Genomic DNA, 26,254 nt, shown 5'->3' with positions numbered 1-26,254 from the left:
CATGCTGATTTTCATGAAACTAATCCCAGGAATTAAAGCATGAGAATATGTCTCCTGAGAAGAGAGCTGCTTTTTTGGGTGGGACACTAACCTGGACATTGTACTGCATGTGTAGCCAGAATATCTAGAACTCATGTTTCTGTAGTCCTTCTGATGCTGTCATGAACAAAGACCATCCACCAGATCCTCTCACCCCTCCAGTCTTCATCAGGCTTTTGAGGGCCGTGCTGATAGACTGGGAATCTTCCTTTGCTATTCCTCGTAACATCCGTCTATTCTTCATAAGATCTGTCTATTCCTCATAATATCAGTCTTCATAACGTCTGTGTTCTCTTTTCCCCTCTCCATGATACCACTTGACATTGAAGTCTTATTTGTAGTATTTTGAAGCACACCTTGAATATGCCCTTTTCCTTCTACAATTCTTATCTTCTGCTACCGCCACAGCCTTCACTTTGAAACTCAGCACTACAGTTAACAACTAAAGCTTCAGCAATTGCTCCAGTTCTTCCCTTCACATGGCCCTGTCAGTTAGCTTCAGCACAAACAGCACTTTGTATTGCAACAAGTATTCTGGCCTCTTTTTTTTTTTCCTGAAATTTAAGAAATGTTGTTAAAATTACAAAAAGAAGAGAAACTCTGGAAAAGCCTTTTTCCCACATTTCTGTAAAAGTAACAGTACAGTTTTTCAAAACAGTCTAGGGAATTTTGACACATCTTAATAGTATCTCACTGATTCTTAATAATTTAGACATATTTCTAAATTCCCAAGACTGATCTGAAAAATGTCAGCTTAAGAAAACCTGCAAATGAGTAAATAAAAATATAATGCCTCTTGCCTTTATTCTATATGACAAAATAATCAACTTCAGTCATTACACAGGCATTAAACAGAAGGATAATGATTTCTCAACTATCCCGTCATTTCCACAGACTGCAATTCCCTTTGTTCCACTGTAATATTTTCATTAAACAGCAGAATAAAAGTGTTCTGTTTTTACATAAAAGAGTGACCATTTCTGTAATGACGGTCAAACTCCATTAATTCTTTAGAAATTTTTTTAGCTTAATTTTTTCCAAGCAAATAAGATATTTCCCAATGAGGTCATCATGCTCTGAGGCAGACAGAAGCATTACAAAACACAGTTCTGCCGAGGCAGCTTTCTTATTGCTATACCTGCCTATGATGTATTTATATCTTGGTTCATCTAAGCTTACCTTTCTATTCTCTCCTCAGTGAAAAACAGAAAAGAAATGTCTTTATATTTAAATAAGTTAGGAATGCAAGCAAATGAAGCTGACAATCACTTCACAGAATCACAGAATCGCTGAGGTTGGAAGGGACCTCTGGAGATCATCTAGTCCAACCCCCCTGCTCAAGCAGGGTCACCTAGAGCACATTGCACAGGATTGCATCCAGGCGCATTTTGAATATCTCCAGAGAAGGAGACTCCACAACCTCTCTGGGCAACCTTATATGGATGTCTACCATAAGGTGATAAATACATTAAAGATGATGCACCTTTTTAATGTCTTTCCTTTTTTTATCAGGCACCCAAACATCATACACACACACACACACACACACACACACACACACGCACCCCTATACACACACACAAATATATACGTACATGGAGGATAAGACAGTCCTCTTGGCAATGGGGAAACCAGCTGAGCTGCTGCAAAACAGCACAGTGCGGATCTTGGAAAAGAGAAAGGAAAGTCAGTGAAGTGCCCTAGTCAAAACAGCCTTGCTCGAGTTCTAGCATAAAGGTGATGCCTAAAGCTCCCATCCCTACCCTTTACGCCATGGACTGGCTTGCTTCATCCGCTGGAGCATGGGTGACTGCCAATCCACCCTCTGTACTCAAAGTCACTAAGATCAAAATCCCTGGCAATAACAGCGTTAGCAGCAAAAGGCAGCACAGCTGCTGTAAATCAAATGTAAAGCAGGAGCTGAAGGTATTATTGAGTATGGTATATTTCATGGGTAGAGAAATATTAGGGATGCTAGATGAGTACAAGTGGTACAAGTGAGGTTGTCTCATCTGACCCTGGAACTACAGGCTTTCTGACCTGCCTTCACAGATTATATTGATGTGGCTTTGATGTTCTTGAACCTGATTTCCTCTGTATAGAAGATATTACAGCACTTCCCAACCTGAAAGGATTTTTGAGGAGAAACGCACTACAGATGCGGTAGTGATTTGGAGCTCTCCTTGACTGTAGATCTGTCTGCTTGCAGTTCCTGCTGGCCAGACTCTAACAAGGTGAGGGCTGAAGCTGGATGGGTCTCACCAAGACAGCCTGGGTAATATCTCACACTCTGCGCTGTGCCAAGAGGGGCTTCCAAAGCACACTGGGTGTTCGGCTGGCTAACCTGGAGCCTGGTTAGAGCATTTACAGGACAACATGCCCTTCAATGATTTATATACATCGAAGAAGCGAGGATTAGTGTCAAGATACCATGATGAATTATTTAATTTCCCTACTGTGCTAATGTCTTCTCTTTGCTCCCTCTTCTCTCTACTGACTGAAGTTAGCTGTGACTATATAACTACTATATGCTCTGTTAATGTTGGTGGGTGCTACTGTAAGAAAAAATAACAATTGTGCTGTATCTTCGGAATATATTTCATATTTTCTTTTTCCTTCTAAATGCAGCTAATCTATCTATCACAGCTTACCTGAGAAAGCCTGACATATCTTGGAGTGTTTTTATTGTATGCAAAATGCACAGGAGAAAGGTATTTGAGGGTCTGAACACTAAAATCAAACACAGAAAAAGATGAAGAATGTTGATAGTGTCTCTTGTAGATTGAGAAGACAAGAACACTTACAGCAGCTGAATTGGTTGCAAAACCCAAGAGCTGCAAAGAATGGAAAAGCACAGGTGTATTGGGGCAGAATTCAAGTGGAAAGAGTTTTAAGAATACCCTGAGATCAAAGTTCAAATACATGCTCCAGAGAATAAACTACATTCAAATACAGGAATGGGCATTTTGTCCAGGGGCAGATATAACAGCATTTCCATTCACACTATCCACAGGGACCTGTCCTCCCCGGTTACCTGTACGGTGATGGATTTGCTCAATCACTGTCATACAAATGGTGTCTGAGTGCAGTCATCTGCATCCAGCCTAGATGTGCAACTACTGTGTAAGTCAGATTTATATCTAAAATCTGCTATATTCACAAGTGAAACATGAAGACTGACTAATCACTGCAGCTGACTGAAGCAGAGGAAAGCATTCAATTGCACTAGTCTGAATCTAGTATCTCCCTTTAGCTAATATTTAGTTTTAAATTAGTGTAAATCTAGAACAATTCCTCCTGACTTACTCTGAAATCACAGTGATATAACCCAGAGAGAATTTGGCCAAGGGAAAAAAAACAACAAAACAGAACTAAATAAAGATTTTCTACTGAAAACACTGAGTTAAGAACTGAAACTAGCAAGCAATGGGAGAAAAAGGGTGGGAAAAAAAATGAAATAAATTAAATATTGAAAAGGCACTTTAAAGTAGGCTAACATTCTTTTTTCTTGTTGAAAGTCAAACATCTGATTTGGTTCCATTCCAGCAGTAATGTTTGAAAACAGTGGTACTGCATTCTGCAACAGTCCCATGACTGCAGAGGTACTAACCTTATGTGACTGCACTGCTTAATCTTTATTCAGGAGATGTAAAAGAATGTGTAATCTCTGGTGCTTTCCTGTGATCCCAGCCTTCTCTTGAATATATACAGTATGTCCTATGACAATATAAGTCATGACCTTCCTCCATGAGGAGGACTGAAGGAAGACAGGTCAAGAAAACTGCGGTAGCCCACATTGGGGAATTCTTTTGCTAGGTACAGCCGTAGAAGGAAACAGTGCTTGTCTGGCATGCCGGTCAGGTCTAGAGAGTCTGAACTGGACAAAACAAGAATGAAATATGAATTTCCACTTACTTTCTGATCCAAAACCATTGCTGAGACAGAAAGAGTAGTCAGTGTCTGGTCGGTGATTTTAAAAAACAAACTTCCTGTCAGCACCCATAATTTACAACCTAGCATAGCCTGATGACAGAAACTATTTGCTGATGTAAATGGAGAGGCGCTGCTTGTGCTCCAGATTGACTTGGACACAAGCCCACTCTGAACTGAAAACTCGGCACTCCCGGTGGTGCAGCAGCATACCCAGGCTCCTACACCTTGCTGAAGGGCTCATCTGCTTTGCTCAAGCACAGCCCCACACGAATCGAGCTGTGAGGCTCCTTAGGAGGGACCTTAGCTCTCAGTAGCTCTGAAGTCAGGCAGAGGTTCAGGTCTGCTTCTGTCTGGGTAGCTAGGCCTATAATCTAATCCAAGGAGAAATTACACTCTGTTATTAAGTAACTGTTTTGTCTTGGTAGGCGTGTTCTGACACTTTGCCTGTACCCACTGTATGGTGGATACACAGTTTTCAGTTTACATCCTGTTTACACGTGTTAGTTTGCATAGATAGAGAGTTATTAGTTCCACAGCAGCCTATTCTACATGCCTCAATATTCTCATGCAAACCTCCTTTTCAGCAGCACGCAGGAAGCCCAGAGGACAGCACCAACTATCTTTTATACTCCGCATGGCCATGCAGAGTGGGGGGCTCTTGGAGTCTCACGGGAAGCTACATTTACTACATTTTTACAGCACAGTCCAGCATAGGCACCAGTTCTGGTGCTTGCAACATCAGATGTACGTCATGCAAATCTCCCCAAGGAGCTCTTCCATTGGTAGTTTTCCTTTTTCAGTTTCAGATTCATTTATGGATCTCTTAAGCACCTGAATGCTGTGCTTTCCCAAGCAAATGCATACTGATACCACTAGGACACCCTGCCTGAATCTCCTAAAATTTCCTTAGGCAGAAGACAATACTGAAAACAGTGGTCTAAACTGTTTTCTGACTCAAGAGATTCACGCTGACCCAGCCTTCCCCCCTCCTCCCCACAGGCTTATTAGACAGATGTATAAGTTTGCCTAGGAGAAGAATTCCCGTGACTTTGAGATAGTTACTTATATCCTGAGTCCAGTGTATGTAATATGTGCAATGTAAAAGGCAAGCAAGGTACGTTCACCAAAAGCCTACCTTCTGACAGTCTGCCATTGCAAAATATAGTTGTTACACTGCTCAGAAGAGAAATCCAGTTAGCATTTCAACGCCTTAACCAAGATGTCAGTTCTTTCTTCATGAAGGCCAAGGCTTGAAAAATTGGGAAGCTCAATTCCACCTTGTGTTTCAGGGACTTTAGCAAGACAACTACACCAATTCCCAGCAGCAGACTTCAGTAGGAATGCATCCTTCACCTTCTAGACTTCTGAGAGTTCACGTTCAAGGAAGGCAATAAAAACATCGAACAGGTCACTCTCATGCTGACGATTTCCTCCTGAATACAGAAACAAAAATCTCGACTAGGTGTGCTTACCATCCAATACTTTGAAAGAGCGGAACTTGGAATTTCTACAAATTTGTCCCACTGTTAATAAATTCCTTCTAAATTGAACACTGCACTTCCAGCCATGTCAACAGTTGCTGGCATCAAGGCAGCTCCCTTTTCTCACAGAAGGCTCCAGCAGTTCAGGCCTAAGCCCCCAGGTCAGGGCTCAGTGCTGTCCCTGGAAACAGTCCTCCGTTTCCTCAGCACTGCAGAAGCCAGGTCGCTCTCCCATGGAATACTCCAGCAGCCAGGGTGCTAAGTTTCTACCTTATTTTTCCAAAGACGATGACAAAAAATGGTGTTAGGATACAACAGTTAATATTGGCCTCCTCAAAGAGTGCAAAGCACTTCAGCCCTAGTAGCACTACCTCAAACATTGACATCTTGGAGTCTCTACCGGAAGCCATTCTTGCAGTTCCTTCAAATGATAGCATGAAATATCATGACTAATGCCGTCCTGCTATGTAAAACTTTGCAGCTTCTCCCCAAACTACCGCTGTTTCCCCCTAGTGGTCCATCTGCCTCCTCCCATTTCTATTTCCTGTCTTTAACCGTTCATTGAGCTCATTCACAAGTCAACCCTCAGCCACGTATCTGATCTCTCTCTAGACAGACAGGCAAGACTTGATAGTAAAGCCTTTGGTTACTCTTTAAGAAGATGCAAGTTCTTGGATTTTCTCTCCCGGAATTTGTCAGCAAGAGTTGAGCAGAAAGTCTAAAGCTGGGGGAAAGAAAAAGGTATTCTGCATCTCCAGATAATACTTAAGTATCAATAAGAAAAGCTAGCCTGCTGGTGTTTAGAAAAGAATTACAAGGAATAAAGAAGAAAAATCATTCAAAGCTTTTGGTTTTGTTCTTTGCAATTCTTTTAACCTTGCTGAAAGCAAAGAATTTAAAGTCACATTTCATCATACTGTGAGTTTTGCTGACAGAGAACAGATACAGGTAATCATTACATCTACAGATATTGTGCCCATACAAGGAAACACCTGGTCTTTCAAGCAGCAAATTAGAATTGACTTCCAACAGTTAAACCTGTCGTGCTCATAAACTAATCAAGTGTACCTAAAATGCTCAAAAAATCCCCACATCGCCAAACTCACCTTTTTAAACCAGGACACTTTTGGAGTACAGTCTCCTTGTAGTACACAGGACACTAAGCCCTTAGCTATGAGAAGGCATTGCATACGGCTTGATTCTACATATATTCCAGCTTTTATCCACCTTTAAGGAATTACTACTATAAAAGCTCAATACTGACAGAAGTTTTCTAAGCACGCAAATGTACTGATTCCTCAATTTAATATTCTCCTGCAAACAGCTGAGTTTGCATGGATAGTGGTAATACAGTCTCTGTTACCTTGGACGCCACGCTTTGGATCTGTCATAGGACCTCTGGATGAAGCAACGGAAAAATGACCATCTCTCTCTTTACATCTGAACTTTGGCCAGAGAGGCCACCCGCACCTAAAGATCAATTCAACAGAACACATACCATAGGTTAAAGAAAGGTAAAGAAACTCCATCATTGCCTCTATTTATAATTTGGGGGTTATGGGAGTATTCTTTCTGAATAAACTACTGTAAAGCAGAGGGGCAGTAGAATTTTACATTCAAACATTTAGAGTTTACTCCCAGCCCCTCCAACAAAGTCCAATTGCTCTTAAAGAATCACTTCTAAAAGGCCAGGTGTAGACAGCCCAGCTAGAGTCACCAGTCCCAAGAGATTAAATATTATGCCAAGAGATTCAATGCTGACACCATTTAGAATCTGTACAAGAGCAGGGAGGAGAGCACTTCACAGCCATGCAGTTGCTCCTCCACTTCAGCAGATTCCTCCCTCCCCTCTTCTCTAACTGCACTCACCTTCTGAAAGCTCTGCTAGGGCTGCGCTTCCTGCGCCTCGCAAAATCTTCCTCATCCTCAGAGGAGGAGGAGGGCGAATCACTGTAGGAGACTGCATGTTTCCATCTGCCAGCTTGTCAAGAACAACAACACAAATAAGATTAAGAATACACTATGTCAAAAATCAAGAGAAGTCTACCTTGGAACGCACTGTGAGAGAGATCTACAAATTGTCCAGCCCGTTATGTTCCTCAGGCATGTGATTTCAAAAAGCGTTACGTTTTTCCTTGTGAGAGCAAAATTCAGTCTTTGCTGGGAAGGCAAAAGGCCTAACTAGTTTACAACCAAAATTCAGCTACAAATTGCTCATTTTCTCCAATGCAACTGACACAGAAAGCACCCAGTTTCACTGAGCATGAAGTATCCACTCTCTGAAACATAAGCCACTTGCACATACCAGTCTGTTTTCCAAAACCGAGGCCCCTCTTCTTTCCTAAACGGACTGCTCTCAAGAATGCTAAACAAAGTGCTCATATCATGCAATAGAGAGCATTTTCCAAGTTCCAAGTGCTTACAGAATCCAAAACAACCTCTGTCACCACACTCACCATTACCGCTTCTTTTTGGACTTGTTCTTGTTTAAGTAGGCTTCCACAGAGAAACAGTCCAAGAAGAAACTAGGATTGGCAGCTGAGGGATTAGAAAAGAACATTGCACTTCTGTTCAGTCTGACTTTTGCATACAGTAGGCCAGAGCTGTGCAAAGGCACTGTATTGTGCTTGCGAATCTAGTGCCCCTGATTTCCACTGAACTTAATGTTCAAAGCGGTTACCAAAAACAGCAGGAAAAGGAAAGAAGGGAGCTCCTGAGACAGCTTCAATTAATTATGATGCATACAGGAAAGGCTTTTGCCATTAGCTTCTGCAAAGTAACTTGAAATTCTTTCAGGAATGACACCAAGAATGCAAAACACTGAGTGTACTTGTCTAGCCAGCTTTTAATAATACCTTCTCAAGTAAGTAGCCAGATGCCAGCAAAGGAACATACATGCTCTGTTTACCTACCTGCCAACTAAGAATAATTTCATATTATTTCTCAGTAAAAAAAAAAAAAAAAAAATTTCTCAAGAAAAGAAAATTGGTCCTGCTTTCTGAATGCAAGATAAATGATATGGAGTATAGAGACAGAGCACATGGAAAACTGAGAAATGAGTCTGTGAGCACTGCCAAGCCCACGCCTCACTCCTCCAGCACTCTTCTCTTTGATCACAACGGCATGAACTTCTCTCCTCTTCTGTTCTTTACTCTCCTGTTCCTTGAATCCCTCCACTTGGTCCAGTGATGCCATCTAACTTCCTTTACACCAACACTCACACATGCTTCCCTGTAATCATACATTCTCTTCTGGCACTCTTCCCACTAGGAAAGCATACTTCAGTTTTTCTCCCCATTTCAAATTCCACAGTTTTCACTTTGCACCTTAACGGAATGCCGCCCCCTACTCTTTTCTCCCATTTGACACACTGTTTATAGTGCCTTTATGCAACTTTCTCCTGTCCACCTCCCTGAAATCCACACACTTGAACCAAGTCACACCGCTCCACTCTCTGGATCGCCCAGGCCTTGTACTAAAGCCACTCTGCTTAAAATCATAGGGTAACTTTTCTGAATTAGACTTCCAGACCATTAGTCAACTCTCATTCTTCCTTACTAGTCTACTGCCTTTGGCACATTTCACCATGCTTCTTTTTAGGCATCTCTTGCCCTACTACCTCCATTTCTTTCCGCCACCCTCCCTAGCTTCCTCCTCCCCTCTCAATGGTCTCTCACTGTTCTACAAGGAGTCCTGATGCCAAGGTGCTTCTTTGGGTGGCCCAGGCTATGGCTAAACTAACGCATAAAAAATGGCTGTGCACTCTTCCCTGGCCTGTTAATGACTAATAACAAGATTACCCCAGGGCTAACTAAGACCTCATACCTGCACGTTTGCCTTGAACTTTTTGGTAGGTTTTCGTTCCCCTCATTCAAAGTTTTGCACAGCCTGCAGAACATGTGCGAGGAACCGCCTTCACGAGGTATTGCATAATTACATCTCTCCCTCAAGGCCTGATCAGCTCAGCTACTGCAACCTGCTCTTCTCTCCTGAAATACAGCCTTGCCCCACTCACATCCTTTCAGAAAGGTGCTGCAAAGCTCATATTCTGAGCTTAGTGCCTTAATCACAAAGAGCATTCTCCCCAAACCCTTCAAGTTTCTTCTCTCACAGCAAACATAAATTTGCTAAGGCTTTTCACGATTTAGCCTCATTCCTACATTATTTCCTACGGAGTACCCAGAGGACAGCTCTGAATTCCAAGCCGGCCCTGACAGCAGCTCCAACTGCCTGCCTGCTCAACACACAAATGCAGAAGCACCTTCTCTTCTCCCCTGTCATCTTCACGCTTCACAGGAGCTTTTCATATGCATCTGGCAGTTTACCTCACCTCCTGAATATTCTGGCTGGGCTGCTCACAACCCACAAGAACTGTCAGGCTGCTGCTGTAGTGAGAGCAGTGCTTAACATTCAGGGTACTACTCTCCATTTCCTTGTATTCCCACCTGCCCTCAAACAAACCTTTTCTCTTGTGTTAGGTTGTAAGCATTCTGGAAAAGGACTGGTTCCTTTTGAGGACTCTAGGTCCTGAGCTTACTAGCGGCGCCTTGGAGTCCATGACTATGGCTTTTAAGCTCCTTGGCTCTACAGAAATATGAAGAGATGAAGAGTATCCAGTAGTTCAGCTCATTTCTTTAAGATGAGGTTCTGGCTGGAACATGGTAAAGAAAACTGAAAGCCGGAACAAACCTACACTGCCATCCTGAGTGTCAGCGATTTCCTCATCCGTTCTTTAAGTTTCTTTCTTGTTCTTTCCTCCTCGGGAGTACGTACCAAGGTTTTCCTAATTGCAAGAAACAAGGCGGCTCAGACACAAACATGCAGAAAATCTGACACGCACACTTGGTGCCTACATAGGAACTTTATCAAGGCTCTGCATATACACAAAAGATTAGCATACAGTTCCACTATGCAGAAAGCAAGAAAGAATCCCTGGAAACCAACCATCTAGTTTTACTTATTTTCACAGTAGGCAAATTCCAATTTAGGCTTGTAGCCTTCCATCTAATAGTGGTGAGAAGTTGGAAGCGTATTTTAATAAAAGAAATGATTAGCAAAACAAAAAGCAGGACATCCACAGAGATTCCTGGAGTATATGAATCTCTCTTTCCTTTTTATCCTAGAGTTCTCAAAGAACAGGGCCGTGATCCCCGCAGGGAGCACCCAGGAGGAGAGAACAGGAACATCATTCTGGCATCCAGGACTGACCACAAGAATTTCTGCTCTAAACTGGCATTCAGTAAATGGGGAAGCTACCATGCATTTCTTATCCAGATACAAAACTGAGTGCACCAGCTAATCACACACTAATAATCCACCAGTAGAATCATGAAAAAAAGCCATATTTAACCAGCGGATACAGAAGTATTCATACTGGCACTTGACAGATATCATATGAAGCATTGTGGATAATTCTGGTCTCTTCTGGAAGGAAAAAAAAGGGAATTTATATTCAAACAAAAAGCAACAAAGGCAGGCTGTGAATATGCTCCAGAAATGAAGTGCCTGTCATTCAAAAGGACACTAGGAGAATTTAACAGTGAAGGGCACAGTGAAGACAGAGGAAACATGATTGTTACATATAACCGAAGGTGCTCTAGGCACAGAGAACCACTTAAGCTCATGGGAAATGCTGGCACAAGAACAAACATCCATAAAGTTGCCACCAATAAATGTAGTTGGATTTGAGAAGGCTTCAAATCCCTGAAAAGAAAATTCTGGAAGTAGCTCGCAATCAAGGGAATCTCACGAGGGAGCTTAAGTCCATTTCTGAAAATGATTCTAGGATACATTTGCCCTGTAACAGGTGACTAAACTACTGGACACAGGAGATTCTTTGGGAGGTGATGAGATGTCAAGGAAAAACAGGCAAACGGGAATCCAAACCTGAGTTTCAGAGAGAAGCACAGGAAACAATACACTGCCTTTTTAGCCTGTAGGCTAACCACACTTCCCAAGCGCACATCGTTCTTCAGTGCATGACGAACAATAAGAATCAGTAACTGCGGAGGAAAATCACGACACGTTAACAGCTGGTTGTGCCCATGCAACGGAAGGCATCAGGCCATCTCTTAGCACATTTCAACCCCAGCCATCATTTTGATAAGTTTTAGAGTAAAAAGGCAGGCCCTGGAACAGCTGTTTGTAAACAGAGTGTCCATTCCAAAAAAAAAAAAAAAAAAGAAAGAAAATCACAGAAAGGGCCTTCAGAGAATGCAGCATAAGGTGTATATGCCAACTTGTCCCTGTGGGATCTTGCAATGGCACTGTCATTTCTGAGGTCTGACAAGGCTTCCTTGCCATAACTTGAGGGGAAATCCCCCTGAAAGGTAACACAGTACCTGCTGACTTTCTGCTACCAGGAAGATCAGGCTCTTGCCAAGAAGCACATCCGTACTTCAGAGATGCCGACACGCCAGGCTCCCGAACATCTACGTGCGACTCTGCAGTGACTGACCAAACATGTTGCAGGTTGCCCACATGGAGCAGAGAGAGCACAGGCAGCTTCACTGACTAGCATCATCCTCAAGCCCAGCAGGAAAGGAGAAAGCATCCTTCCCTTACAGAGAGCAGCAAACCTACGTAAGCCTCACCCACTCTCGCTGGAGTACAGAATCGCAGAATGGCCGAGCTTGGAAGGGACCTCTGGAGATCCTCCTGTCCAGCTCCCCGCTCAAGCAGGGTCCCCTAGAGCACGCTGCCCAGGATTGTGTCCAGACGGCTTCTGAATATCTCCAAGGAAGGAGACTCCACAAACCTCTCTGGGCAACCTCTTCCAGTGCTCTGTTACCCTCACAGGAAAGAAGTTTTTCCTCGTGTTCAGCTGGAACTTCCTATGTTTCAGTTTGTGCCCGTTGCCTCTCCTCCTATCGCTGGGCACCACTGAAAAGAGTCTGGCCCCATCCTCTCTACACCCTAAATTTCGGAAAGCAGGCAAAAAGTCATGGGAAGGACAAACTATCCGGCACAGAAAGGTCAGGAGTGCTGCTCTTTTCTGATTTTCCCCTTCTGATTAGAGGCCTCCATGAACATTTTTGCTAGTACCCCAGAGTGGCAGGAGGACACAACTGAAGCCTGTTCATTGCTTGCTTCCACCCCGGCCGAGGTTTCACAGGGAACACGCTCAAACCTGCTTTCCTGCAGCACAAGTCCGGCTTTTCTGACCGCCTTCTACGCTTAAGCAGAAACCCCAGCCATGAGGAGGGCTCTGATGGCTTTCCAGACTGTCGGTATTGTCAAGAGAGAAAAGACAGTCTGCACTGCAGTCAGTGATATGAAGGAACAGGAATAACGTTGGGCTCTGGATCCAAAGACGGGGAGAAGGGAAAGCAATTCAAAAAGAAGAACGAATCTCCTCACTTTGAGAGAGGCCTGTACTCCACACTGTCACGCAGACACCGCAGGACAGACACGTGATAGCAAGAGAAGGGTCCTGTACAAACCTTCTAGGGCGTGTTCTATTCCTTTAGGGAACGGGTGCTGTAAAGATGAGTGGGTATTTCCTCCCAGTCTGGACAGCGCAGAAACAACTGGGCGGAAAGAAGAATACCCTAGTCACTACCCTCTCATCTAACATCTCAAAAGGAGTGATGAGAGACCTCCCTTATCCTGTCCACAGAAATGACTGATCATTGCCCTCGCAAGATCAAACTGTGAGTCAAGGCAAGGGAAAAGCCTGTCCTGCTTGTCCAGGATTGGCCTTCAGCAGTTAGAGGTAGTTGGAGATGTCATCTTCTGAAATGGCTTTCAAGCCCTTCCTTCCTTGCAGCATATTTGAATCACCTTAAGGGAAATAACCTGACTTACTTACTCTGTGACTTGATCTTACTCTGTGACTTGATCTTACTTCAGGAAGATTATGAGTGAAGGACCAGGGGGCAGAGAGGGAAGAAAGGGAGGGAAGATTGGGTCTTTCGGGACCCCACTACATCTGCCCAGCCACAAGAGTTCTCACTTCAAAATGATTTCTAAAAAGGGAACCAGGGCACGTAGTTGAGTGCTGCCTTAAATACTTAGGCTGAAAAATTATTAGTGAAAATCAGTTTTCTGCTCCTCTTGATGTTTGCCCCAACAAAGAAATACAATCTAAACACATTCAGAATCAGAGCAGGAAGATGGCCAGTAAAGCCTTTGCTTTTTTTTTTCTCTCCTCCTCCCTCCCTAGCTCTCCAATCAACTTAAGCATTCAGCTGCCAATTCTTTCAGGTGACAAAGTTCATCTGAAGAACACTCCACACCTGCCACTTTGGGGGCAGCATGGCTTCGCCCATCCCCCTCCTACATGCGTGCAAGACAGGACAACCCAGCAAAACCACATCGACTTCACTAACAACAGCTTGCAAGCCCCTGAGCAAAAGCTGCTCCTCGAAACAACTCCTGTTTTAACAGGTCAATGGGTTAAACACATTTCTCCCCAAAAGACGCAAAGACCACATACATTACAAAGCCATTGGCTGCAGGCCCTTGCCCAAGAGGAAGTGCACAGCTTCTGCTGGCAAGCACGTGTCAGAAATCCAGACAGACAACACAGCTCTGACCTGCAGAGGCCTCTGGAAGTCCCAGCCCTCGTCCTACACACCAAATATGCAGAGAGCTGCAAAACCCCAGCCCCTGCCCCAGACACTTCACACCTACACCATTTCCCCACTTCTGCCATTTGGGCAAGACATCTGCAGCTGATGAGGAGCTGCACTCACCTCTGCGAGTCTCTGCTTTCCTTCACCTGCTTTGTCCCTGGACACACAATCTGCCTACATGCACAGAAAAATCCCCACAGGCACTTCCATTCAGGTGTCGTGGAATCTCCTAATGAATGGAAAAGAGAGGGAGAATTTGCCTCTCTCTTGGCTGCCTGGCCCACTTGCCCTCTCAACTGGTCCATTAAGAAGAGGACCAGATGCCTTTGGCCTTTCTCTAATGGCTTGCGCTCATTAGTACGGGTTCAGGCCTTACGAGGAGGAATTCCATTCCCCTTCCCAAGCCAAGTAATGCTCACATACACGTGACTCCAGCTGCTTAAAACAAAACACAAACACAAAAAACCCCACTCACTCATCTCCGTATGGTAGGCCAACAGAAAGAATCAAAGGACACTGCCTGGCTGGGCAATAAAGTGTCCGAGGATAGTCACTGCAGGACAAGCAAAGCATCTGGGGGAGAAAACCCCCAAATCTTAACTTTACATGCACAGCGACAGGCTGTGACCTAATGGTTATTGGTCAAGAAGACCCAACCACTCAAACAGAGATGGCCAGGAAAAGACATGCTCCTTGCTCTGCAGAGGTCAAAAGAAGCAGAGCAAACGGTATTAGAAAAGGAACAGAGAACCCAAGCAAGAAATTGCATTAGGCCCTTCCAAGGACTCATGGTAGGCCTTCAGCCCAAAGACTGGGTGCACCTCTGGAAGAACAAATACAGCCAAGGCCATCGGGCTACTACCTCTGCCTGACGAAGCTCCCAGGTCCGTCACAGCCTGCTGGAAGAATACTCTAAGGAGAAAAAAAAAAGTCACTATATACTGCCCTCTTCTGGCCCTGCTTCCTCGACAGCTGCTGTTCGACACTAGCCAAGAGAGTATCAGGCTGAAACAACATCTCGTTCAACCCAGTGGCCCCTCTGCTCCTGCTCTCTAAAGCTGTTGGAGTAATCATCTTCACTACCTCTGCATCAGGGGCCAAGACGTCTAAGGGTGTCAGCTGAGCTAGAGATTTGTGCTATGCCAGCTAACACACGCAGAAATGTTTGCTAACACTGAAGAGCTGCGATAATTTGGAAGCTCTTGAAGTGGGGAGAGCGGGGGCCAGGAGCAGTTACAAAGCTCTTGGAAGAACGCAATGCCTCCCATGCATAGCACGCTTCCTCTTACACTCAGGCTGCTACTAGGAAGCACTTCCTTGACATTCTTCCCTCTGCTCAAAAGCCTAGCTTTACTGATTGCTCTGTAAAGTTAGCACATTTGTGCCAGAGGCTACCATGGATTTGACAGCAAAGTTGTGGCTCTGAATATACTGGGAAGGTGGCAGAACCCCGGCATCCAAGACCCCGCACGGAGGGCACAATGCCACACGAGATCAATAACTCGGGTCCCACTCCCTCCAACTTGCAGCAAGTCAATCACAAAGATTGACGGTCTGCATCTACTAAGAGAAAAGCAACAACATCTAATCCTGCGTTAAACAGAGAGAACCTGACAAATCCTTCTGCTGAGTCAAAGCAGAAAAGCACTGACTCAGCAGTTACTTACAGCAAAGCTTCACAAAGCTTGCTGCCTTTTGGTCCCATTGCATCAAAGCATTTCCTGGCCTTCTTTCTGACCCGTTATTAAGATACACTTGTTAAAGGAGACACAGCACAGCCTTGGGCTGCACACAATAAAACCAAAATGGACTATCCTTACTTGCTGATGCTCCTCACCCAACTCTAAAGAAAAGCCAGTTTGACTCACCACCAGTGCCCAGGGCGTTCTCAAGCGAATGGGCACTAAGATGCGGTGCTCTTGGAAGACGTACACTTCTCCCCTCCATCTTCCTACTGCTCCGGAGCCCCCACAAATTAGTTTGCGATAGAACAAAGTACCCAAAGCATGAACCACTGGCTAGCCTTCCTTCTTCTTTCTTTACACCACAAGATTCACGTAGCAATTGGTGATCTGTATAACAAAAAGAAAGCTTGAGGTGAAAAATGCAACACTGCTTTACCAAAGGAAAAGTACACCAACACTTCTCTGCTGGCCACCCTGCAGCAGGCAGCTGCCTGAGAGAACTCCAGGTGCAGCTTCTCTTCCCAGACTTTAGCGCATGGTTACCTCTTCAGAGTTTGCTAGGAACACTTGTCACCCACTCCAGTCAATCTGGACTTGAGCAGGACTAACTCCAGGAAGCAGCACCAGAGAAGAAGGACAGGTGCTTTCAGAAATACTGCGCCCTTCGAGGCTGAAAAACAGAACCTGAACACAGATACTTCGGAGATCTGCAGTGGGAGGGGGGGTCAGCAACGAATTGGGAAAAGGAAACTCACATACACCCTCAAGGGGTATTTTTCAATATATACTGGTGGAGAACACCACTGCGCTGCAGCAAGTTTTACCTCACCCTTCAGCCAGCCAAGCTCCTTTAGCCTGTGGATGTGCTCACAGGTGACCCTGAGGTTGACAGCACTGCTCATCATCTCCTCTGGTTTGCCTTCCTCCAATGCAGCAAGGACCCCTCTCGCCATTCCTGCAAAAAGCACAGGTACAGGGGAAAGGGCTCAGGAGACAAAGTCCTCAGCACAACCACCTGTGTGCAGCAGTCAGCTGAAACAAGGCCTTGCAAAGCCTGTCAAGCTACAGCTTGGAAACAGCAGGAGTGCTTCGGAGCATCGGATCACTGGCTTCCTCAGTTTGCTGCTCAGTTAGCAACAGCAGCCTGGGATTTTTTTTCCTTTCAGAGTCCTAATTTGGAAGGGCAGGGTTGTTTCAATCTGTTTTCATATCAGTGCTGACAGGTGCAAGAGAGGAAGCTGACAGAAAACATGAGCGCTAGCAAACACAAGGAAACGGCTGAGGAACGAACACAAGAACAGCAAGAGCCTCCTCTCCCACATCAGGCTGCAGCCCTCACAACACTGAGCTTTAAGCTCACCGCAGCAGGCATTCTCCACACTAAGGCACCTAACACAGGAGCCTGGAAGAACTTGAAGGTGGTGAGCTTCAAAGGGAATGGAGCTGACAACACAAGGGCAAATGGACGTCACTACACGGGAGTTCAGGCAATCAGAAGTCCACGCCGGGCGTTTGACTCGCTGCAGTAGGGCTGCTGGCATCCAAGTCTGCTTAAGGAAGGCAAAGAAACCATGGGCCTGTTAGCATAAAATACTCTGATCTGCAATAGCACCTCCTTCTTGCTTGAGGCTGGGTTCACAAAATTCAGAAACCACCGTTTTCCCTCAGATTGTAGCATTACTCTGCAGGCTTCAGTAAACCCTTGTTTTGCTAGTCCTTTCCAAGCCAGATTGGAGCAAGTAAGGACAGACTGCTCGACTAGCACACAACGACAAAAGTCTTGCTCATGCATAAAAGTGCAAGAAGGATATTTTGTACACACAACCAATCAACCAGCCAATTCCTCCCTTTCCAAACTCCCAAGTGCCTTTTTAGGGAAGGCCGCTTTCAAACTGTGCACCCGTCTGCTACTGAATCCAAAGCCAAATAGATCCAAGAAAGCCACAGCGTTGGCTGAGTTTACACAAGCATTAAGAAGCTCAGCAAAGCCTCCTATATAGCTCTTCAGCTGAGATTGAGTTCTCATGATAGTTCTCATTTCCATGGTTAAGCTTGTATTTCTCATCTCAGTCCTTATCACAGCTGAAAATCCAAGAGATGCACCACATATCTCACAACACACGGAAGAGCAGACTAAACATGTGTTGCAACCTTGTACTGGAAGTCAACTAAGCTGGTGCACTGTGCGCTTTCAAGCATTACCCCACAGGCAAGAGGGAAAGAATGAAAACAGCATAGAGTGGAGTGCTCTGAATGGCACAGCCACAAAAGAAACGACAGCAGGAGACCTCTGTCAAAGCACCGTTTGTTGAAGAAGGCCCCCCTTCCCCTGGGAAAAACAACTGGCACCACAGAGCATTCTTTACTCAACAACATACTCGGAAGAGGGCAAACAGTTACAGTTGAAAACACTCAATCAGCTTTCCCTAAAAAAAGAAATAATAAAAACAATAAAAAGACCTTGCGGGAGACAGCGTGGTGCCTTCCTGAAGTCAGCGCAAGAGCAGCCCCTGCTCTGCCCTCCTGCACCGAGCTGGGCAATGCTGCTGCTGCCTCCCCAGGCACGTGGCTCCCTCCTGGCCAGGCCCTTCCCACCAGCACACGTCCCCAGGGCAAGGACCAGGCTGCGGCTGCGCTGCCAGCAGCAGCCTCGCGGGAGCCTGCTGCCAGCTCCCCGCTCCGAGCCCTGGCCTGTTCCCTGGAGCCCAGAGCTGGGCGCCAGCAGCTGCCTCCCCTCGCCCACCGCCAGGAAGGCTTTGTGCCAGGCAGCACCCGGCTGTCTGGGGGAGTCTGCGGGGAGGGCTTGGAGGAGCTCTGCAGCTCTCCTGGACCTGGGAGGCAGGTGGCGAGGGCCACGGTGACTCCCGGAGATGCCTTTTGTGTCCTGCTCATGCTGACGTGGCAGAAGCCCCCCAGCGCTGGGGTCATCATGCGTGGGTGTCGTGCTGCTTGCTGCCCACACCTGCATTTTGGAAAGGAAAAATGAGTGTGGTGTGGGGCCAGTCACTGCAAGTGCACGAGAATAACTAACAGGCATTTTTCAAGGCAAAGTAACTCTTCTTGTCCTGTTGGGTGCCCGAGAGATGGATTCTTTCCTCAGCAGCATCCCTCAAAACCTGTAGCTGCATGACGGCCCGTGCTGTGTCCCGGGCCCTGGGGCCTTGGGGCCTTGGAAGGGCCACTGATGGGGCCCATGTCCAAAGCAAGCTCCCGAGCGCTCCCCCCCACGGGGACCCCACTGCGCCCCTCACTGAAAGCACCTCGGAGTCCCAGGGAGAGTTGCTGTCTTCCTCCCGCTCCACTCCTGCTGCCGACGTAACACCTACAAAGGAAGTAAGAAACGACACGCCATGAGTCCTTCTTTCACTCTGCTGCTCTCCTCCATCAGGCAAGCCCTGCAGCCAAGAGACGGAGAACGGTTCAACTACAGAGGAAAAACAAAGCCGTGTCATTCAGCCCCAGCCGCACCGCCGTGTTCTCGCCACTTCCCGTGGCCTTCTCTGCAGCAGAAGATGCCCAAGCCCAGCACGGCAGCTCACACGGCTACAACAAACGCCCAACAGATGGTCGGGTAGCATGCAAACCAGGCTCAGGCAGGCCGGAGTCACGGAGTAGGGAGGTTTCGGGGGCATCTCCCCTCCAAACTAGGGCTCCAGAGTTTGGCACTCACAAGCACTTTGCACGGTAGAGGAGGAACCCTCAAAGTGCTAGCCAAAACATCCTCACACGCGCAGCAAGTCACCAAGAAACAACGCTCCTTACCTAGCACTACCCCAAAACAGCTCCCTCAACTGACACTCGCTACCCTCAACCTTCCCCCCTGGCATTTGCTGGCAAGGGCAAAAGGGGGTGCCGTACCGTCTCACATGCAGATCACCATTTCCGGTCATTGACTCGGCACAACTAGCAAAGAAACAAAGCGGATCAATGTTTATTAACTCACCTCTCACACCAGCAGGGGCTTCTGCAGCATCCGCAACTTGAGGACCACCAGTAGCCTCCTCTCCCTGACGTTCAGGTGATTCTTCCTAAAAGAGGCCAGCCAAAAGCGTTGGAAAGAACAGAAACAAGCAGCCTCTGCACAGGCAGGCGACACCTTGCAAAGTACTTCTCTCCTCTGTACCCACACAGGGAAACGTTCTCACTTCTCCTCTACCAGGCCTGCAGTTTTTCCTCGGGAACGTCTTTGAGCAGACAGCAATACCTAACGTCACAAACGCCCGGCTCTGCTTCTGCAAAGCTCCTGAGAAGCACTGCCTGCACACAGGCTGACCCTGGCTTCACCTACGTTACAACATCCAGGAGCGCACGCACCCTTTCCCCCTCCTTTGCGCCAAGGAAAACCAACAGCTGCCTGCTTCTCAAACAACCTTAGTCAAACCTCCTTCTCTTTCCTCACTTTCACTCTTCAAACCACAATCACATCTTACTATGTCTCTGAAGAGCTACTGCAGCAACATTTGCGACAATCTCTCAAAGGTCACTGAAAAAAAAACGGAACCAGCTTAAAAATCAAACATGCCTGCATCTCCAGCAGTACAGCCTGGGTTCCAGCACCACACTCGGAGTCTTCATCACAGCGCAGTCCCAACGCCATACACCGCAACTGGGGGAAAAAAAACAAAAAAACAAACAAAAAAACCCCACAGAGTTGAAACAGGCAGCGTGAGATCACATGCAAGCCTGGAATGTCATCCGCATCCGGCACGAGAGAAAAAGACCCGCCTGAGCAACTCCCCGCCAAGCACACTTGAGGAACCTGACAAGGAGGAAAGGAGAGCCAGGGGATGAAGCATTTCAGCAGATTTTGAACAATAAATGCCCTTCCTCCATATCAGTCAGAATTCTATTGCCAAAGTCACTGGAAACAAAGAGCAAGCTCTGGAGGACAAAAGAATAGGCAACCCAGGAGCTGATCAACTTTTATGGTCTCGAGATCTGACTCACAGGAAGAAAACCACGTGGCCATTTATCTTGTCACCTACTGCTCTTTCACCCCCCCCCCCGACCACAAGGCTGCTGCATGCTCTGCCACGGCTACAAGTCTTTGAGGAAACAGCTCACAGCAGCAGAAAGGGTGGCAGGCAGGAGACCGCTCTGCCGGAGAAAACCACCTGCCTGGAGACTGAAGTCCAGACAGGTCTTCCCTGCAAATGAGTCGTCCCATGGCAAGTGTTGCCTGTTGAGGCACTTTACCTTGGCAGCTGAACTGCGGTTTTCTTCCTCAGAAGCAGGACAGCTGTCATCACTCTCCTCTTCCTCCAACATTCTTGAAAAGCAAAGGCAAGAAGGACCCTGTCTCTCCAATCTTTCCTCTTTTTAGGCAGGTTAAAGGATTTGGGAAAAGGTATTGTTCAAGTCTCACCTTGCAAAGTATCCGTGGGAAACGTCGTCTCTCACTGTTCAAATATTAATTGACATGATTAATTCTTAGCATGTCAGACCTTCCAACGTCAACAATGCCTACAAGCGTGTAACACGGACAGTTCTACAGGCCACACTGGAGTGGAACATTCAGGCGAGACAGCACGAACAAAAGCATGCCCCAAACCACTGGTTTTTCTCATCATACTGAATTCTCCCCCCCAAACTAAGTAAGCAAGCAAATTCAACACTGTCCTCATATTTCCTTCTAACGTTCCTAACCGAAAAACTAGCATGGCGCCAAGATGCTATGTGAGCAGACAGTTAGCAAATGCTGGCGCGGGCTGAACAGGATAAGAAGTGACTCAACTGCTGAACTCTTCATACCACACAGGCGAGCATACGCCACAGGCAGAGATTGTTCTCTCTCTCTCTCATTCTCTCTTTGTCCCGTCCCCCTCCACCAACCTGTGGTTGAAAATGCCAGGTACTGCACAGTATTTGTAATTTTTTTTCTTTTTCTTTTCTTTTCTTTCCTTTTTTTTTTTCTTTTTTTTTTTTAAGAAAAAAGGAAAGCCCCCATCTATAAACATGGGGGATCCAATAGGCAACAACCCTCCGAACGGACGGCTAACACGCTAATTACAGAAGCACCCTCACGGCCTTGCAAGACACGTGTCCAGTCGGCAACACAGAAGCGCATTTTACAAAACTGTGTGCGCTACTCCATCCGAGACCTCCACTGAAGTCAGTGGTGAACACGGTAAGCTTCAACAATACAAGCCACCAAAAGAAAAGGCCGTAGGGATTTTCCTCATCAGCTCCTCCACGGTTAAGGATCCTACCTCTGCTGGCCAGAGCGCAGGCACCCAATGCAAAGCCAGCAGCTCCTGCTCCAGGAGGCGTGCTAAGCGCTGGCACGCCCTTTGCGCCGCCTGCAGAAGCTTCTCCCGCCTTTTCCCGACTGCAGAGTCTACCAGGTGTTGACTAACACTGTATACAGAAAGAAAGGAAACACACTGATTTTCAGACTTTGCATTGCGAGCAATTTGATGCGAGCTCAGCACCACAAACGTGAAACCTAACGGAGCATTTGGGTGGAAGTCGAGGACAATTTCCCAAGTCGCACTTGACACGGGAACAATACGTACCAGAAGAGTCCTTTTCGCCCAGCTGCAACAAAGGTCTCCACACACCATTAAACCTTGCTGCTGTTACCAAGCATGCCCATAAACCAACACGGACGTTCGGACAACTTAGCAACTCTAACGGTGACCCAAAGCACCTACCGAGCACGTCCGGAAGTTCTAGCGCAATCCTCCGCTGTCCATCCAAGAACGTCTTCCTGGGAAAGATCAGCACCATAGCGAAGAAGAACTTCTATCATGCTCATGTCCCCAGCAGAAGCAGCAAGCATAAGAGGGGTCCTAGAGCATCCAAAAGACGACAGGAAATCTATCGGCCGATACAGACATCTCACTGGCATTATTTGCAGCCCTATTTGCTCCCAAAACAATTACTTCCCCCCTTCCCACAGGCAGAAGGAAAGCAGAGCCAACTACACGGAAGCACAGGAGAACTCAGGTCGGAAGGGGCCTCAGGAGGTCTCTCCGCCTAACACCTCCCCAAAGCACGCTCAGCTACGAGGCCAGACCGGGTTGCTCACGGCTTTACTCGGTCGGTTCTTCAAAGCCGCCAAGGAGGGAGGCTGCACAACCTCCTCGGGCAACCCGTTCCCACGCGTCACTGTCCTCGCAGCCAGCAAGGTTCTCCTCACATCCAGCTGGAACCTCTCTCATTTCAACGCGTGCCCGTTGTCAAAGCAAGTGTCAGGACAGAGAGACAACGCTGCCCGCGAGACAACACTTACCTACCAACCATGCCTGAGTTCTAAAAACCCGCTCCTGCCCAGCAGCAATGCTGGAGAACTAGCGGCAACTCCCCTGCCTTGCGGTGACCAGACACAATGCTTTCTGGCAGTCCTGAAGGCAGAAGCCAGCCAGCGAGGCGCAACAGCAGCCAAGTGCAGATCACTTTTCCAAAGTCACGCAGAAGCAACTGCTTCCGTGTGGCTACTTACTTAGGCCTTTTAGAGGCTCACGCCCACGCCTCTCATCAGTCAAGCTTTAAGAATACTCAGGAGACCCACGCCCTGTTTGGACAAGCCCTTCACCTTTCAGACTGATCTCGAGCGTGCACGTCAGCTCCCTTTTTAAGCAGGAACTCCACCATCTCTTCGTGATGTTCGGACACGGCAAGAGCAAGGGGAGTGTATCCCATCTGAAAGCATGAATCCCCTCAGTTAGAAAAACACAGAGAAGTGAAGCAACCTTTTCTTTCCAAGAGCGGCCTTACCCAAACTCCGCGCTTACCTCATTCCGTGCATCAATACGGGCATTGTGCTCCAGTAACTGCCCTGCTAGAGAGGTGTTAGGAGCAATGGCAGCGAGGTGAAGGGCAGTGCTGCCGTTAACATCGGCCAGATTAGGGTCGGCACCGTGCGCTAGCAGAATGGCAACGCATTCTTCTTGCTGGCACTGTACTGCCTGGAAACAACACAGGAAAAAAGGAAACCTTTCCAGCAACTACGTTTCCCTCTGCCACAACTCCCACAGCTTGCCAACCTCGGAAAACAATAACGTGTTCAAAGATTAGGTAACGTTAGGCGCCTATTCGGCACCAAGCACGACACAATCGCCACCCACACCTAGGTCAAGAATCACCCAAGGGAGGGATCGCTCAGTGCATAACTTATAAGCCCTACCTACAGCAGCATCACATACTCCACGTACCTTCATCAGCGGCGATCTCTTGAAATTGTCACGAGGATCCAGCTTGCACTTGTTTCCTACTAAATAGGAAACAACCTCCGAATGCCCGTTAGCACAAGCAAGATGCAGAGGGGTCCTAAAATTTAAATATACGACGTTAACACCGACAGACACGCACACAGCTGAAGACACCGCTCCTGCCTATGGCATGTGGGTAGGGCCACCCGTTTCCGGTTCCAAAAAACAAGCTTAGAAAAAGTTTCTCATTCCTTCAGCCATGACAGCAGTTGCACACCCAAAGCCTGGGGCGGGCTAGGAAAAATGCCCCCCACACCACCCCACCCCACCCCAGCACCCATTTATGAAGACGACGGTCACTCAGCTCCCCGCCTCGTTCCCTTCAAATGGATTCCTGCGCCCAGCCACAGGACTCTTCCCGCACAGCCTCAGGCTTCCGGTGGGAAACTGCTGCCCTCCACGCCTCTGCCCAGGCAACTGGCCACTGCCTCCAACAGCACGACACACACAGCCCAGCAAGGACGACCAAGCCTTGGGCACCTTAAGCCTACGGCAAGGGACCCTCTAGCTTTCGCCAGCATCGCTCACGTGACAACAGCGTGCCAGAGGCTAAGGAGGTGGCTTTTAGAACACCATCGCATCAGCTTTGTGCTGTGCTTTTCGGGAATTCGTGCCTTCTGTCCTTTCCCTGAGCTCACTACTGCAGCAAACACGAGGACACGCTCGCTCCAAAGCGCCCTCGGTAACACCTAGCAAACCAGCCAGCAGAAACCTTCCCCCACAACACTGCCACGCCCACAGCAACAAAGCAGCGCTCTGTCTTGCCGGCAGTTGTAGCTACCCTTCTCCTACAAGCTCAACCACGGAGGAAGCCCTCTCCAAGGCAGCAGAGCTGCCTTTCCACCAGCCCTCGCCAGCTGAAGAAAACGGCACTCCCTTCCTTCCTTCCTCCCTCCCTTCCTTCCGCCCTCCCTTCCAGGAAGGGCCCTGCCCTGCCGCGCCGCACCGCGCCTGGAAGAAAGGCGGCCCTTCAAACTGCCCAGCATCTCCAATCAAACCACCGCAGCCGATGCGGCTACGAAGGAACACGCGACCACCTCCGAAGGGCTGCTGCCACGCACGCAGTACAGGTGACGCTGCGGGAGAAGCCGCTCACAAAACCCGCCCCTCGTTTCGCCCTCCTCAGCTGAGCCAGGCCGAGCCGAGCCGAGCCTCGCAGGCTGCCACCAGGCAAGGAGACCTCTCTGCTCGCAGCAAGGGCCCGCTGGAGCCTCCCAGCTGCGCCACCGCCGCCCCCTCCGCCCGCCGCTGCGGGGCCGCGCCGCAGCCACAGACGCAGCCGCCACCGCCCGGCCCTCACGGCCGCCCCTCGCGCCTCCCCCCACGCTCGCGGCGCGGCCCAGAGCCCGGCCGGGCGCGCGCGGGCGCGCGCGGCGCCGCCCCCCTCACCGCTTCGCCTTGTCCCGCCTGTTGATGCCGAGTCTCTGCAGCCACCACGGCCGCCGCACCCGCGCCAGGTCGCCGCTGGCGGCCGCGCGGTACAGCTTGCCCAGCTCCTTCTCGCGGAGCTCGGAGGCGGCGCCGACGCAGGGCAGGGAAGCACCGCCGGACGGCGACGGCGGCGGCCGCGGCCCCTGCCCCTTGCTGAAGAGCCCGAAGAGCCTCTTCATGCTGCGGCGGGGACGGGACGCGGCCCGGCATGGGCACGGCCCCGCGGACACGGCCCCGCCTCGCGCGGGGGCAGAGGAGCCGAGCGCCGGCCAGTGGCCGCGGCCCGGAACAGCTGCTGCGGGGCTGCGGGCTCGGAGCCCCCGGGCCGGGGGCAGAGGCGCGGGCCGAGAGCAGGGACGCAGCAAGGCTCCCAGCAAGGCACGCGCCGTCGCTCCGGCAGCGGCGGCCACAGCACTGAGAGCAACCGCCTCCAGAGGCCGCGCGGGCGCCGCGATGCGCAACGGCCGCGGCGAGGTCGCGCAGCAGCGTCACAGAGCGGAGCGGGGGGGCCGCTGCGCGCCTGCGCAGTACCGCCGGGGCCGGGGCCGGGGCCGGGGCCGGGGCCGGGGCTTCCCTCCCCAAAGGCAGCGCCTTTGCTTGCATCCAGGCGACTCGCCAGGAGGAGAGGAGATGCAGCCTCCTTTCAGGGAGGTGGAAGTTCACCAGCGAAAACGCCCTCCCTCATGAGACTCCGCAGCCTCCCAAGCCCCCGCGCACTCGCGGCTCCCTCGAATATCAGCTCGGCCTCTCAGCCTGCCCGCCGTCCGTGCCCAGGCGCCTCCTACGCGCCGGCTAGCCCAGCTTGCCGTTCGCTAGCGAACTGCGCGCACCCCCGCGGGCACCAGCAGCTCAGGGGAAACAGAAAGGCGCTGGTGCCCGCACCACAGACACGGGGG

General features: G+C 48.6%; 1 protein-coding gene across 1 annotated transcript in view; it reads right to left on the bottom strand.

Moving 5' to 3' along the window:
* Positions 1 to 25,537, bottom strand: part of LOC136992872 (ankyrin repeat domain-containing protein 7-like) — a 28,266-nt gene extending 2,729 nt beyond the window's left edge. The window contains exons 1-9 of the mRNA XM_067302847.1: positions 25,317 to 25,537; positions 23,871 to 23,985; positions 23,451 to 23,624; positions 23,252 to 23,358; positions 22,368 to 22,505; positions 20,911 to 20,983; positions 20,237 to 20,320; positions 19,658 to 19,742; positions 18,966 to 19,138 (exon numbers count right to left, since the gene is read on the bottom strand). Coding sequence (XP_067158948.1) covers positions 18,966 to 19,138; positions 19,658 to 19,742; positions 20,237 to 20,320; positions 20,911 to 20,983; positions 22,368 to 22,505; positions 23,252 to 23,358; positions 23,451 to 23,624; positions 23,871 to 23,985; positions 25,317 to 25,537 — 1,170 coding nt within the window. The remainder of the gene's footprint in view (positions 1 to 18,965; positions 19,139 to 19,657; positions 19,743 to 20,236; positions 20,321 to 20,910; positions 20,984 to 22,367; positions 22,506 to 23,251; positions 23,359 to 23,450; positions 23,625 to 23,870; positions 23,986 to 25,316) is intronic.
* Positions 25,538 to 26,254: the final 717 nt, after the last annotated feature.

The sequence above is a fragment of the Apteryx mantelli genome, chromosome 10 (genome assembly GCF_036417845.1).
Source record: "Apteryx mantelli isolate bAptMan1 chromosome 10, bAptMan1.hap1, whole genome shotgun sequence".
NCBI lineage: Eukaryota > Metazoa > Chordata > Aves > Apterygiformes > Apterygidae > Apteryx > Apteryx mantelli.
The sequence above is the reverse complement of the archived record's forward strand: the minus strand, read 5'-3'. Positions and strand labels throughout refer to the sequence as shown.